General features: G+C 41.1%; 1 protein-coding gene across 1 annotated transcript; it reads left to right on the forward strand.

Moving 5' to 3' along the window:
- Positions 1 to 870: 870 nt before the first annotated feature.
- On the forward strand, positions 871 to 10,519 carry LOC147325824 (keratin, type I cytoskeletal 18). The gene is made up of 10 exons (XM_086302527.1): positions 871 to 920; positions 3,577 to 3,849; positions 3,975 to 4,100; positions 4,538 to 4,620; positions 5,600 to 5,756; positions 6,946 to 7,110; positions 7,206 to 7,331; positions 8,379 to 8,596; positions 9,387 to 9,415; positions 9,940 to 10,519. The coding sequence occupies exons 2-10, from the start codon at positions 3,586 to 3,588 to the stop codon at positions 10,053 to 10,055; spliced, it is 1,284 nt and encodes a 427-aa protein (XP_086158653.1). The 5' UTR covers positions 871 to 920; positions 3,577 to 3,585; the 3' UTR covers positions 10,056 to 10,519.
- The last annotated feature ends 2,879 nt before the right edge of the window (positions 10,520 to 13,398 follow it).

The raw sequence follows: 13,398 nt of genomic DNA on the forward strand, positions 1-13,398 counted from the left end.
AGCACACACATTATTGTGATGAGAGGTGGAAACTGAACAGCACAGTAGCTACGTTTTGAGGATATGCTGGTTAAGGAGTATTAGTTACTCAGAAAGTTACTCTAATCAATGTCTTTATATCACTAATAAAAAATTATTGTAATGCCTTGCGAGCATCTTTGTGCTCACTGCTTTATGGTTTTACACCGCAGCTCTTTTACTCACTACTTTCATCAGCCAACCACAACAAGCCATTGCTACCCAGCAGACAGGTTATCAGCCCACGGAATGACTGTTATCATCTGTTAGCGTCATTCAGTAGGTGATCATGCAGGGCAGCTCTTGTAGCCGTGAGAATATGTAGGCTTACTTGTAAAATTTCATGCTTGGAGGCTTTTGGGGCTTTCTATATGGTGGAAGTCTGTTTTTACCCAAACCCTGGCTTTCCCTAGTTACAACCAAGTAGTTTTGGTGTTTACGCCTGACCAAACAGCAAAAAACCCAAAACCTAAAACAAAAGACATATGAAACTCAAGTCTCTTCAGTGAACATCACTGATTCTCTTAATGCAAAATTTTATTGTGCTTATAAAGCGGAAACACTGGGCCTGGAGGAGATCTAAAGCTCCTATCCCTACCATCACCTCCCAAAAATGTAGCACCTGGTTTTTTCATTATGTCTTGCGTTTAGTTTACCTGTTCACTTTTCATCGGAGTTTAAACGCAAATAACAATGACAAAGACATAAAGTGAGCAGGCATGAGTGGGAAGAGCACCCTACCTTTCTCAAGACCTTCAGGTGCATTAAACACACCTCTACTTGAGAGTTAGATCCTCCCACTCCCGCTCACCTGCATATAAGCACACCTGTAGCATCAGCAGCAAACAGAGCCTACTACATTCTTCTGGATCGTAGACTGACTCTACCTGAACAAAGTCCTGGTAAGGAGAATATATATCTTGTTGGTTTTATTCTTTTATTCTTTATTTTTAGGAATCAGACTTAAATGAAACAGGTAAATATTAATTAGTGGTTTTGCTTGCTTGTTTAATACATTTAATTAGTAATAAGGTTGTTATCATGGAATAATTATAATAATGCACTGACATGAATCCAAATAAAACTTCTAAACTTCTTGCTCAGTTTCATTCAAATGGTCAGCACACATATTAGTCAGTTGATAGCGTGATGATGATCCCACATTATAAAATGCCCATTTCCTGCTGTACAGCGTGTCCCGTTGTGTTGCTGGAATTCACTCTGAATATTTTCTAGATCATTTTCCCAAGCTCTATCTCTCATCTGAACAAGGACTGTCTGTCTCCTGCTGGGTCCTTTGTAGTGTTGTGGGAACAGTGTTGTGAGGATCAAGTGACAGAGAGACAGAGAGGTTCCCTTGACCGCTAATCTGCTACTGAAACTTTGCGAGCGTACACACACACACACACACACACACACACACACACACACACACACACACACACATACACACACACACACACACACAAAGCCACCCTGTCCTTCACTACGTTTGACATCCAAAAAACAGTTAACCTTTTGTAAAGTCAAGGAAATACCATGAACACCTGTTGCGTTGGTACTAATATTAGTTAGTTAGTTTATTTGCTTGTTTTAATCAATTTTAAATCATGCTTTTTATTTGTTCTTGTTTCTAATGTCTCTGTAAAGCACTTTGAATCACCTTGTTGTTGAATTGTGCTATACAAATAAACTTGCCTTGCCTTGCCTAATATTACTGACAGTAACATCATTGATCATTAAAAACCGATTACAAAGACGTGCCATTTGAAGGCGCATAGACACCTGTATCCTTCTCTGTTTGCTTCTGTTCTTTTAGAAATCCTCTATCAGTCTCTTCTTGAATATAAAACACATCTTATTATCAGACGTAAAAGAATATGTGAGAGTCCCACAGTCTCAGTGAGAGGCTCTTCTTCAGCCCATAGCCGAGCTGTGGTCATTTGCATTTAGATTTTATGCTGACTTGAGTTGAATTATGTCTGCACAGAGCTGAGACTGACAGACTGAAGAGTCTCCAGCCACGAAGTCAGTCATCTCTTGATGCAGATGCTTAGGATGAACAGCCACGAGGCAGCCGTGCATACGCTCATTGAAAGACTCCTTTCATCATTTTCAGTGGGCGATCAGTGGTCTTGAATATAAGACCCTACTTGTATTTCCATCAAAGTCTGCTGAAATGCTAGAATAAAGCACATTTGCTCAAGGATCACAAAAGAGCTTTTCTACAACCGGATCTCATGCAACACTACATTTAAATGACTGCCAAAGGTCAAACAGACTGGCTTTTGAAGTTATGATGTGTGTAATTTAAACATTCATCTGCTCTCTTCGAAGATATGAACCTGTAAGAGACTAAACCTCTGTGATTGTGCTCTGGTTCTGTTTCTCAAGTTTATGCATTTCCTCCGTCTTGTCTTCGTAGTTAAAAATAAACGTATAAGTACCCCAAGGGTAAGTCATGCTACATAGCCAAACTTAGCTAATATGTAATAACAGAAATTAACCATTTAATGTAAGATGAGAGCAGGTTTCAGCATTAAAGACAACTAAAAGTAATGGCTAGCAATGGAAATACACAACCAAAATAAATGTACATATGCTTTAAATACAAACAACTGGCTGAGATTAGTAGCTAACATTATAGCTAACTGTCAGCTAATAGCACAGAACTACTAAAATCAAGTTTAAGCTGCTCACTTGTTAACTTATAGGATGGATAAATAAATAAATAAAACACATTTAAAAGTTGTCATTAAAGTTATTCTAGTCAGTCTTGAGGAAAAAAATATCTATTTACCAACTGGTTGGCGAGTGTTTGCTGGAAGTCGCTGGCTGTCGGTATGAAATCAGCTGCAAAGAGGAGGCTACCTTTTTAATGTTTAATGCAGATTGCCACAGTTGCCTGTAGTTTGCTTGGAAGGTGCCAGTTGTCTGCAAATAGTCACAAAATACTTGCCGAGCAGTAGTAGAAGTTTTAAAAGTTTGAGGCAAACCTTAAACGAAGAATGTTCATCTTTAAAGTAAAATTTGTACTTCGTTGCCCCAACCAACACGTTTCAAAAGGTGCAGCTTTTACTCTGAAGGCGCTCAGAGAGTAGTTAGTGAATCTTTGCACTCAAGAGCACATGCTCCACGGAAACTACCAACCAACAAAATCAAGCTTTTTGCCAAATGGTCGGGTATCTGGCAAGATCTGTCGCTGGCTGACGGGGCAAGGCCTAGCATCAACCTCCAGCGACCATTTGCCATCAGGTTGGGGAATACACATTTTGCCCTTGCGACCAATGGTGTCCAGGGCTGTGTAATTGGCGTCTTGTTCAACTGACCTGACATTTGTCACATTTACAAAAAATGCTAGACAAGTTAACGCCATGCGGTTAGTGGTCACATGACTGCAAAACCTTGATATTGTAAGGTAAAAGCTGTCCAGATCCAGTTTAAATTGAGTTGATAAAGGGGCCGTGAGGCATATCAGAAAGGTTGGGAACCACTGGCTTGAAACACAACATTGTTTAACCCCCAAACCTTTTTGCTTTGTTCTTTACGCCTTCACAGCCGCCAATCATGGCCTCCAGTATTTCAATGAAAAGCTACTCTATTGGCCGTCAGCCCTCCTTTTCCAGCCGTTCGCTGATGGACACCGGCCGTGCTCGCTCTCGGGCTTCTGTGTCTTTTGCTGTAGCGAGCCCGCTCACCCGTTCAGCTTCCATCAGCCAGGATCTCAACGGGCCAGCAAGCCTTCAAATTAGCGGACTGCATGGCAACAGCACCAATGAGAAGGAAGCTATGCAGAGTCTCAACAACCGTCTGGCCAACTACCTGGACAAGGTCTGACAATAACACAGCACTCCACTGTTACGTTATCAGCCCAGGAAATAACACAAGCAGTAAGCTGAAAGACTTTGATCATTAACCTGTGTCCTCCCTTCTCTGTGGCTCTTTGTATCCTCCAGGTGCGTTCACTGGAGCGCTCCAACGCTGATCTGGAAATGAAAATTAAGCAGCTGATGCTCGAACGCATTCCCAAAGGTCATGACCTCGATTCCATGATGGCCCAAGCTCATGCTGTTGAGCAAGAGGTAGGCATCGAGTGGCAGGCAGGCAGGGGAAAATGTCAGGTCAGCATAAGATCTGAGTTTAGAAGGGGCAAACAAGGCTCAAGGTTATAATGACTGATCACTTTACATAGACAAAACATTCATGCAAATATCAGATCTATTTTAGCAGGAAGTGCACTAGGAGAGTCATCACAGGCAGAATCAGCTCATACTTCTAGTTAACAAGTAGTAAAAGAAGCCAGGCCAGAGTTAATGATTGTTTTGTGCTTTTTAAAACAGAATTAGTCACAGTTCAATGAAGCTCGAACAAATCCAACTCTTAATGTATCATTTAGAAACCTTGTTGCTATTAGTGTAACACACAAAGGTAACATGAACATACACTAAAGTTAAATTATATTATATAAGCTTTAGTCCAGGATTTAATGCTATTATTGACCTATGTTAATATTTATCAGGTGAGGAAGAAGACCTTGGAAAATGCTCGTCTCATGCTAGAGATCGATAATGCTAAACTGGCTGCCGATGACTTCAGAATCAAGTGAGTGATTAATGATTGCACCATGGTGATATAAAGCTGTTTTCGCAGAATGATACAAAGAGATGTTTCTGTTAATAATGTCATTGACGCCTCTGTCATGTTTTGGTCAAACATTTGCTCAATCAACAAAAAAATGTTTGCACATTAACACAGCGTTCTTTGGAAAAAGTTATTTAAGTACTGATTATTAAATTAAAAGATTACTGTAGGAACACTAAAAAGCATAAAAAGGATAGTATGTCAGCTAACATACAGTTTTCATTACATACAGCCAAATATTTATCAGTATATATCAGTAAATGTATATTTAATACAAAGTTTTTCTTATTATTAGAAAATGTTTGTGTTCTTTGAGTTTTTATTGCTGTATTAATTAATTTCAGGCTACTTTTGTAAGACTTCCTGACTGCATAGCCATTTCTTACTACTTTGACTAATAAATATTATGCAAAGGGAAGTCAGAAGCAGAAGTACAGCAACACAAATGCAAATGTTTAACTTCAGTTCAGTTCAGTTCAGTTCATTTTTATTTCAAACATTTCAAACATGTGCCTTCACAATCATTACAAAATATCATTCCATTATTTGTTTGAAAAGGAGTAGGCTGAAGTATTTACTTATTTGTCCCTACCCCCTCAAGTTTTACCTCTCATTCATTTAATTTTTTTTTGTCTTAAATTAAACAAACAACATATGAAACATATAAACATATGAAGTAAAACAAAACATAACATACATAAATCAAAAACAAGAAATTAGCAAGCCCCACCACAGTATAGTTTCTTTCATTCATTCTTTCATTATGAAAAAACAAAACATGACAAAACAATACTTTTTCCTGCAAACATGTTATTTCATATCCAGTACAGGCAGTTTCTACCGCAGTAAAAACAAGGGGGGAAAAAGCAGTTTATCTGTGGAGGTAATGAATAAAAGTTTACTGTAATATACGATGCTGCTCGTCTTTCCAAACTACTAGATGGGAGACTGAAATGGTGATGTGTCAGTCTGTGGAGCGAGACTGTATTGCCCTGAAAAAGGCCAAGACCGATCACGAGCAGATCATCGCCTCTTTGAGGGGAGATTTGGACAGCCTGAAAGAGGAACTTTACTTCCTCAAGAAAAACCATGAAGAGGTTAGTGTGTTTGCCACCATCCCCATGTTCTCGTTTTCTCTTCTCACTACTTGACATTTGTGTAGTCTCATTTTCATTTTGGCCCTCTCCCTTCCCCAGCCTGCCCTCACAAACACTTGCTTGAAACACGCTTGACCCACTTTGGTGGACTCAGTGGGCTTTTTTAGCGCCAACATAGACAGAAAACGATGTGTGGTTGAGGAGAGCGCAGCGATAGGTGGTCCTCTGGTTACTGTGGACAAAAGCAGCAGGTAGATCTGGTTGCTCACACCTGCTCTCTCTGTCCAGTCAGCTGATCCGAGGTGTTCTCCAAGGCAAAGATAAACTTACCCCCTCACACCAAAGGAGGAACTGATCTCCCTTTTACTGAAACAAGACTGTGTAGATCCTATTTAGTGCCACTTAGAGGCCACTAGAATAATGTGATGCAAAGAAAGAAGCAATATGTCCGAGACTGGAGGTTTTTAAAACCTCATTTTCACAATGAAACAATGAACTGCTGCAAATATTCAGCATGAATTTAACCAAATAAGAGTAGATTATTAGAACAGATCACATATTCTTAATTTTTATGTATTTTACCCATGTGGTGCTTGCTTTGTGAATGTGAATCTCTGGAATCTATGCCTTTTTGTTGAATATATGGCAACTCATTTAGATAAGCAGTGTCTCTTTGGGGAGCATTGGGACATTAGATAGACCCTAAGCAAGAATTCAGTGACTAAGCATGAAATATATAAACTATAATTCAAGTTTGTTGCCCAATAAAGTTTAGAAAAATGTGTATAAACATATATCAAGAGCTTTAGTAATACACTACTTTAGAATAAAACAGACTAGTGACAGAGAACAATGTAACAAAGAAGAGAGAGTGAAAGAAATCCACCAAGCATGCTTGAGCAGGATTATTTGTGTGCAAGTTGAAAGGCCAGGGGTAAGCTGAGCTCTTTCCCATTCAGTATTTATGAGAAACATCTAAATAATTAAAGTGCCATCACATCCTCTCTGTCACTCTGCGGTGTAGGGTTCAGCGATCTCTTCCACGCCTTCTTCATATGCTGACTGTGGAAACCAGTGTTGGTTACATTTAATTAGAAGTGACATTTAATACACAGTGCAACTAAAATAATTTGGTTTAAAAATGACAATGTGAGCAATGTAATAAAAACAATCTCCTGTGTGCCTACAGGAACTCGAGCAGATGAAGTCTCGTATTGCCAGAGATGAGGTGAACGTGGAGGTGGACTCTGCCACCGGGCCCGAGCTGGGCACCATTCTGTCCGAGCTGCGTTCCCAATATGAGGGCATTGTGAAGAGGAACAAGGAACAGGCGGAGCAGTGGTATCGCAAGAAGGTGTGGGGAGTAATATCTAGTGTGAATCACTGTAATAATGTTGAATGGTCCTCGCAAAGTTACACAAAAGGTCACAGAAAACACTTCTTTGCCAGCTGGAGACGATGCAGAATGAGGTGAAGGAGAGCAACGAGGCTCTGAGGGGAGCTCAGGGAGAGCTGACCGAGAGGCAGCGCTTCCTGCAGACCCTGGAGGTGGAGCTGGAGAGTCTGCACAAACAGGTGAGCTGGGATGCAACAGCAAGATGAAACAGCGCACGGACATACTGTAAATTCCTTTAGCTTCCACTCATCACCAACTGGTCATGTTAGATGGTTTTTCCTTCCGACTGTCTTGTGCTTGCTCATAGGGGTTGTCTAATTGTTGGAATTTTCCCAGTTAGTGTATTTACCTTTAAATACAAAGCACCTTACTGTCATTTGACTGTATGTAAAATCGAATTGAAAAAGTCACTGTGTAGACAGAGAATGTCTACACAGTGACTACAGCAAGAAAAGTCGCCCATCCCTAGGAAAGGTTGTGGTGTAGGTGAGGGTGTGGTCTTACTTCACTGCTGTTTTTCCTTTCTGCAGGCAGAAGAGTGACGTGTCTGTGTTTCGGTTAAAAAAAACCATTTTGAGTTGTGCAAACATAGCCTAATACCCGCAAGAGCAGTGCAAACACACCTCAGGCGTGATTCTAAATTTATGGTTACGAGTATTAACTTTTCAAAAAGCCGCACTGAAATATGGTGTTGTATTAAAGAAAGAGATTTGTCCAACAGCAACAGAAAATCCTTACAGATGTCCAGATAAGTTGTACATTTCTTTGTACATTTCCAGACCACTGCATCTTATATTCTGGGAAAAAATCATTTTGTTTTTCTTTCGTTTAATCCTGTGTTGACAGTAAACATGTTTTACCGTGCAGGGACATATCACATTCAGTTGCAAAATAGTATGGGGTGCGGTTCAGTGGCGAGGTGGGTTAATTGTGTCTGAGCAGCAAATGTTTGCTTTAGGTGCCAAGGACTTGTCCGTTCACAGGAGTTTGTTGATATGGGCTTGGGAAGCAATTTCAGAATCAGGCGACCTACTATGTCATCATATTACTGATCGCTGGTTACAACACAACACAGCAGAGTCACTGTTATGAGGAGAATCATAGGGTTATCATGTCCGGTGGACATGCCGGTGTTTTTTAACTTGATACTGATATCACGACTATGAGGAATATTCACGGCAATTCCGGATATAGATTGCTTTGTTTTGTTCCCTTTTGCTCCTCAGATAGCAGCTCTGGAGGGAAACCTCGGTGAGACGGGTCAAAAGTATTCTGCTGAGATGGAACGGCTGCAGGTCACCCTGAACCAGCTGGAGGAGGACCTCTCTCAGCTCAGGCTGGACATGCAGCGCACCAAGACCGACTACGAGCAGCTTCTTCGCATCAAGCAAAACCTGGAGATGGAGATCGCCACCTACAGACGCCTGCTGGAGGGAGAGGACTCGTAAGTATAGCAATACTAATAAAGATGTAGCGCATGTCTCAAAGGGAAATTATAATTAAGTATGCTTTACCCAGCCCTTTAAAATAAATCTGTATGTTAGCTTTGGCCAGCAGGTAACACAGAAACTTTAGTGAAGAAGTTAGAGAAGGACAATAACACACCTGATATACTCAGAGATTATGGTGCATCCTTGTAGTTTGATGTTCAGTCAGAATGGGGATAATTTGGCTACACTGTTGCCTTGATCACAATACCTGTATGATCATCTTACATCAAGCGTTTCTTAGCCTGCCGCCTGGCATTGTTGGGTGTAGCCGTTCTCAGATGTCAGCTTTGGTGAGAACACTGTTACTGTGGCAATGTTCTCAACAGACAGGAAAACTGACGAGAGTGTAAACTGTACTGCGTTGTTTATAAAACCTAATCACAAAAAAATATAATGATAAGCAAGTTGTAAGAAACTGAAGCTTGCTGTCAGTGTCCGGGCGTGTTTCATGCTAAGAGTCCTTTTAGGGCAGTGTTTTTCTGATTGGCTGCCCCTAACAAACCGAAGGTTTGAACAACAAATGGGTGGGGCTTTTGCACTCACAGCCAGATCTGTGTGCCTGAGGTGACTATATTAAGGATATCTGCTCTCACTGACATCAAAAAGAGCTAAAAACTGAAATAAAGCTGCATGAAACCAGCTATTATAAAATATATATAAGTTCCCTTTAAATGATTGCTTTGATTGTGTTAGTCTTGCTTTAATTGAAAGGTAATTCTAACAGGTTTTCTTTCTGCCCTTCAGAGTCAAAGAAGTCCCTCCTCCACCAAAAAGTGAGTGAGTTATTGAAAACTTTATGGAAGGAAAGAATGACCAAAAGTGAAGTTATGAGAAAGATAAGTCAAGCAAAAAAGGAAAACTGTATTCAAAGTCAAATGTGGATCTGAGCCAGCATTGTAGTAGACAGACAGACAGACAGACAGACAGACAGAAGGGTATATCTATCTTTTACCACACCCAGGAGGCCCACAAATAATTATAGTTATGTAAATATCCAAACAATGCACAAACCACTTACAGCTCAGCTCCTATAGCAACTAATGTGGGTCTGAAAACATTTCCCCCGTGTTGTGTGTCCTAATCTCTCTGACTTGCACTGCTGGATTAAGAAACTGGAGTGTGATGTGATGTGAGATGAATAGGTAACACAACTTTTACAAACTCTGTGCTTTAGTAGCAGTCACATATCATCCTATATGTGAAACTACTGAGATTTTACATTTTTTTAATGTATTTATATGCGTAAAAAACTAGTTTAGTCAGCCTCACATTCTCTTCTCATGTCTTTTAAACACAGAGGAGCCCGAAGTCCGCACCAGAAAGATCGTGAAGGTGGTGACTCAGACCATGATCAACGGCAAGGTGGTGGACGAGTCCAGCGAAGTGGAGCAGATTGAGGAGTCGAAGAAATAGAACAAGCAAAGAGCCAGCTGAAATTTTAAAATAAACAAAATAAGTAGAAGTTAGAACTTTTTTCAAAAAAAAGGAGAAAAGGAAAAACAAGAAAAATTAAGAGTCCGCCCTATTACTCATGAATTGTGAAAATGAAGCTGAGAGCATTGTTGGAGGTACAGTAATGACTGACTATGAATGTCCTGTGTTTCCTATCATCTCACATGAAACGTGATTCAGACGTCACTACAAACAAGCTATGCTTTGCATGAGTTCATTGACTTTTAGATAGAAATGTGTGAAAACTGACTGATCACTGCTAAACTCTGTTTTACTAATAAAGGGTTTTGTAGTCAAATGATGTTTAATTCCTAGTGCGATAACATTCATTTTACTAAATGAACCTCTGTTCCTTTTACAACAATTTCATGTCTGCTGTTTACTGTTTGCATTCTGAATACAAAGACAGAATAAATCCACAATGTGTCCACCTTCTCTATTCTTACATCACCTTTGATAATGGCCTAGATTTTGGGATTTTTTGAGTCTGAATTGAGCAACTTAGAGTCAGCCTAAAGGCTTCATGAGGCTATTCTTCAGCACAGAAGTGCTTTGCCATGTTAAACGTCTGTGAAGGTTCTCATTCAACCAGGTCATCTTAGTCTAAGAAGATTGGAAAGAAAAGCGCCTGGACTTCTTTAAGTTGTTTGAAGACATTTCACCTCTCATCCGATAGCTTTTCTTTCCCAGCTCCTTAGGCCATGTTTAAAAGATTTTATTTAATTAAACAAGTTTACTGAAGTTAAGCATAAAGTGCAGCCAGGTTTAAAGGGACAATATATAAACAGTCATGAAAAGTACAACCTAGGGCGATCGTGGCTCAAGAGTTGGGAGTTCGCCTTGTAATTGGAATGTTGCCGGTTCGAGCCCCGGCTTGGACAGTCTCGGTCGTTGTGTCCTTGGGCGAGACACTTCACCCGTTGCCTACTGGTGGTGGTCAGGGGGCCCGGTGGCGCCAGTGTCCGGCAGCCTCGCCTCTGTCAGTGCGTCCCAGGGTGGCTGTGGCTACAATGTAGCTTGCCATCACCAGTGTGTGAATGTCAAATCAAATCACTTTTATTGTCACATCACGTGTGCAGGTACATTGGTACAGCACATGTGAGTGAAATTCTTGTGTGCGAGCTTCACAAGCAACAGAGTTGTGCAAAATACAATAATGTAAACAAGCAAAATACAAGAATGGCTACATCTGAAACTAATAAATATATGTACAATATATAATAGTATATGCATTTCTGGATGTGTATACTAAATATTTTTCTACGTGTGTGTGTGTGTGTGTGTGTGTGTGTGTGTGTGTGTGTATACACATATTTTACAAATTAAATAGAGTAAACAATAAATAAAATATATAAAATAAAATGTACAGAGTTGAGACATGTGCAAAACAGTGGCATTACTGTACAGTATGGAGTGCATAATGTTAAAGTTCCAGTAGTGAAGCTGAGGTGTCTATGACGTGTTCAGCAGTCTGATGGCCTGATGGAAAAAGCTGTCTCTCAGTCTGCTGGTACGGGACCGGATGCTGCAGAACCTCCTTCCTGATGGAAGCAGTCTGAACAGTTTATGGCTGGGGTGACTGGAGTCCTTGATGATCCTCCCCGCTTTCCTCAGGCAGCGCTTCCTGTAGATGTCTTGGAGGGAGGGAAGCTCACCTCCAATTATCCGTTCAGAGCACCGCGCTACTCGCTGGAGAGCTTTGCAGTTGTAGGCGGTGCTGTTTCCATACCAGGTGGTGATGCATCCAGTGAGGATGCTCTCAATGGCACAGTGATAGAAGGTCCTGAGGATGCGGGGGCTCATGCCGAATCTTTTCAGTCTCCTGAGAAAGTAGAGGCGCTGCTGCGCCTTCTTCACTGTTTTGTTTGTGTGTACTGACCACGTAAGATCCTCAGCCAGGTGTACACCAAGGAACCGGAAGCTGCTCACTCTCTCCACAGCAGCGCCGCTGATGGTGATGGGGGTGTGTACTTCTCTGCACCTCCGGAAGTCCACTATCAACTCCTTTGTCTTTGCGACGTTGAGGGTGAGATGGTTGTCTTGACACCAGTGGGTCAGGGCGCTGACCTCCTCCCTGTAAGCCGTCTCATCACCATTGGTGATAAGACCCACCACTGTAGTGTCGTCCGCAAACTTCACAATGATGTTGGAGCTGTTAGTGGCTGTGCAGTCGTAGGTGTGGATGATGTAAAGCGAACTGGATGTGTAAAGCGCTTTGGGGTCCTTAGGGACTAGTAAAGCACTATACAAATACAGGCCATTTACTTGTGGTGCCAGACAAAAAGTATGGCGATACCAGAAGTAGTAGGAATCATCCAAAGTAACAGACAGTGCACACGAGAAGTGCGGAAGAGAGTGCAGGCGGGTGGAGATGAGTGTCGGGGGTTATTTGTGACAAATAGATGGCAGCAAGAGTGAAAGGGAAGGTTTACAAGATGTCAGTGAGACCTTCTGTGATTCATGGTTTGGATACGGTGGCACAAAACAACAATAATGTGGCATATAGTAGGGTGGGCCTTGATGACTGTTTCCCTCTTTTGTTACAGGATTGTGCCATACTGCTGCTGTCTTGTTGTGTCTTGTTGTTGTTATCTTACAAGCGTCTATGGACTGGCCATGACTGACTCCCGGTTTTATGGTCTTTTACTTGGAATTGTTTGATATCTTTTAATCTTGCTTTTATAAAAAACTGTATCTTAGGCTGTATTTGTTTTATTTATATCTCTTTTACTAATTTGTTTAACGTTTTATGCTTTGTTTTGTTGCTTTACTGGAGGTGCGGCCGATTGTTGAGGGGCTAGGCACGTGAGGTGGAATCCCCTTCCCAATGTATGAGATTGTACACATACAGATGGTAGATTGCACCATTTAGATTTCAGTGTGAGTGACAGTGAGGTTTGCAGTGGAACTACACGGGTGAGTAATTGGGGGCACCCTTGGGCACTGCTCTCTGTAGGGTTGCCTCCTCAAGTGGCCGGTCTCCACCATTTTTAGGTATTTTTATTGAGCCGTGATTGTTCTAGGGTAGCATCGTGGCAGCAGCCTGGTCATTTTAATCATTGTTTGTTAAAAAGGCATTTTAATTAACTGTCTTGCAGTCAGTTACCTTAAGAACTTTTCTGATTTTACAGTTCTATGCTTTTAGTAGTTTTTCTTAATACATTTTGATTTGTGGAATTGATCTGCCTCACCTCTTCTGAGCTTGGTAGCTAGTGTAACATTTACATTGGCTATAGAAATCTGTCCTGGGGTGTAACTCCCTCTCCAGGTGGCGTTGTCAGCATCTCATAGTCACCTTCACTGG

The sequence above is a fragment of the Aulonocara sp. 'chitande type north' Nkhata Bay genome, linkage group LG7 (genome assembly GCF_057382095.1).
Source record: "Aulonocara sp. 'chitande type north' Nkhata Bay isolate Kocher_YH1m ecotype deep benthic linkage group LG7, A_spYH_male_GT1.1, whole genome shotgun sequence".
NCBI lineage: Eukaryota > Metazoa > Chordata > Actinopteri > Cichliformes > Cichlidae > Aulonocara > Aulonocara sp. 'chitande type north' Nkhata Bay.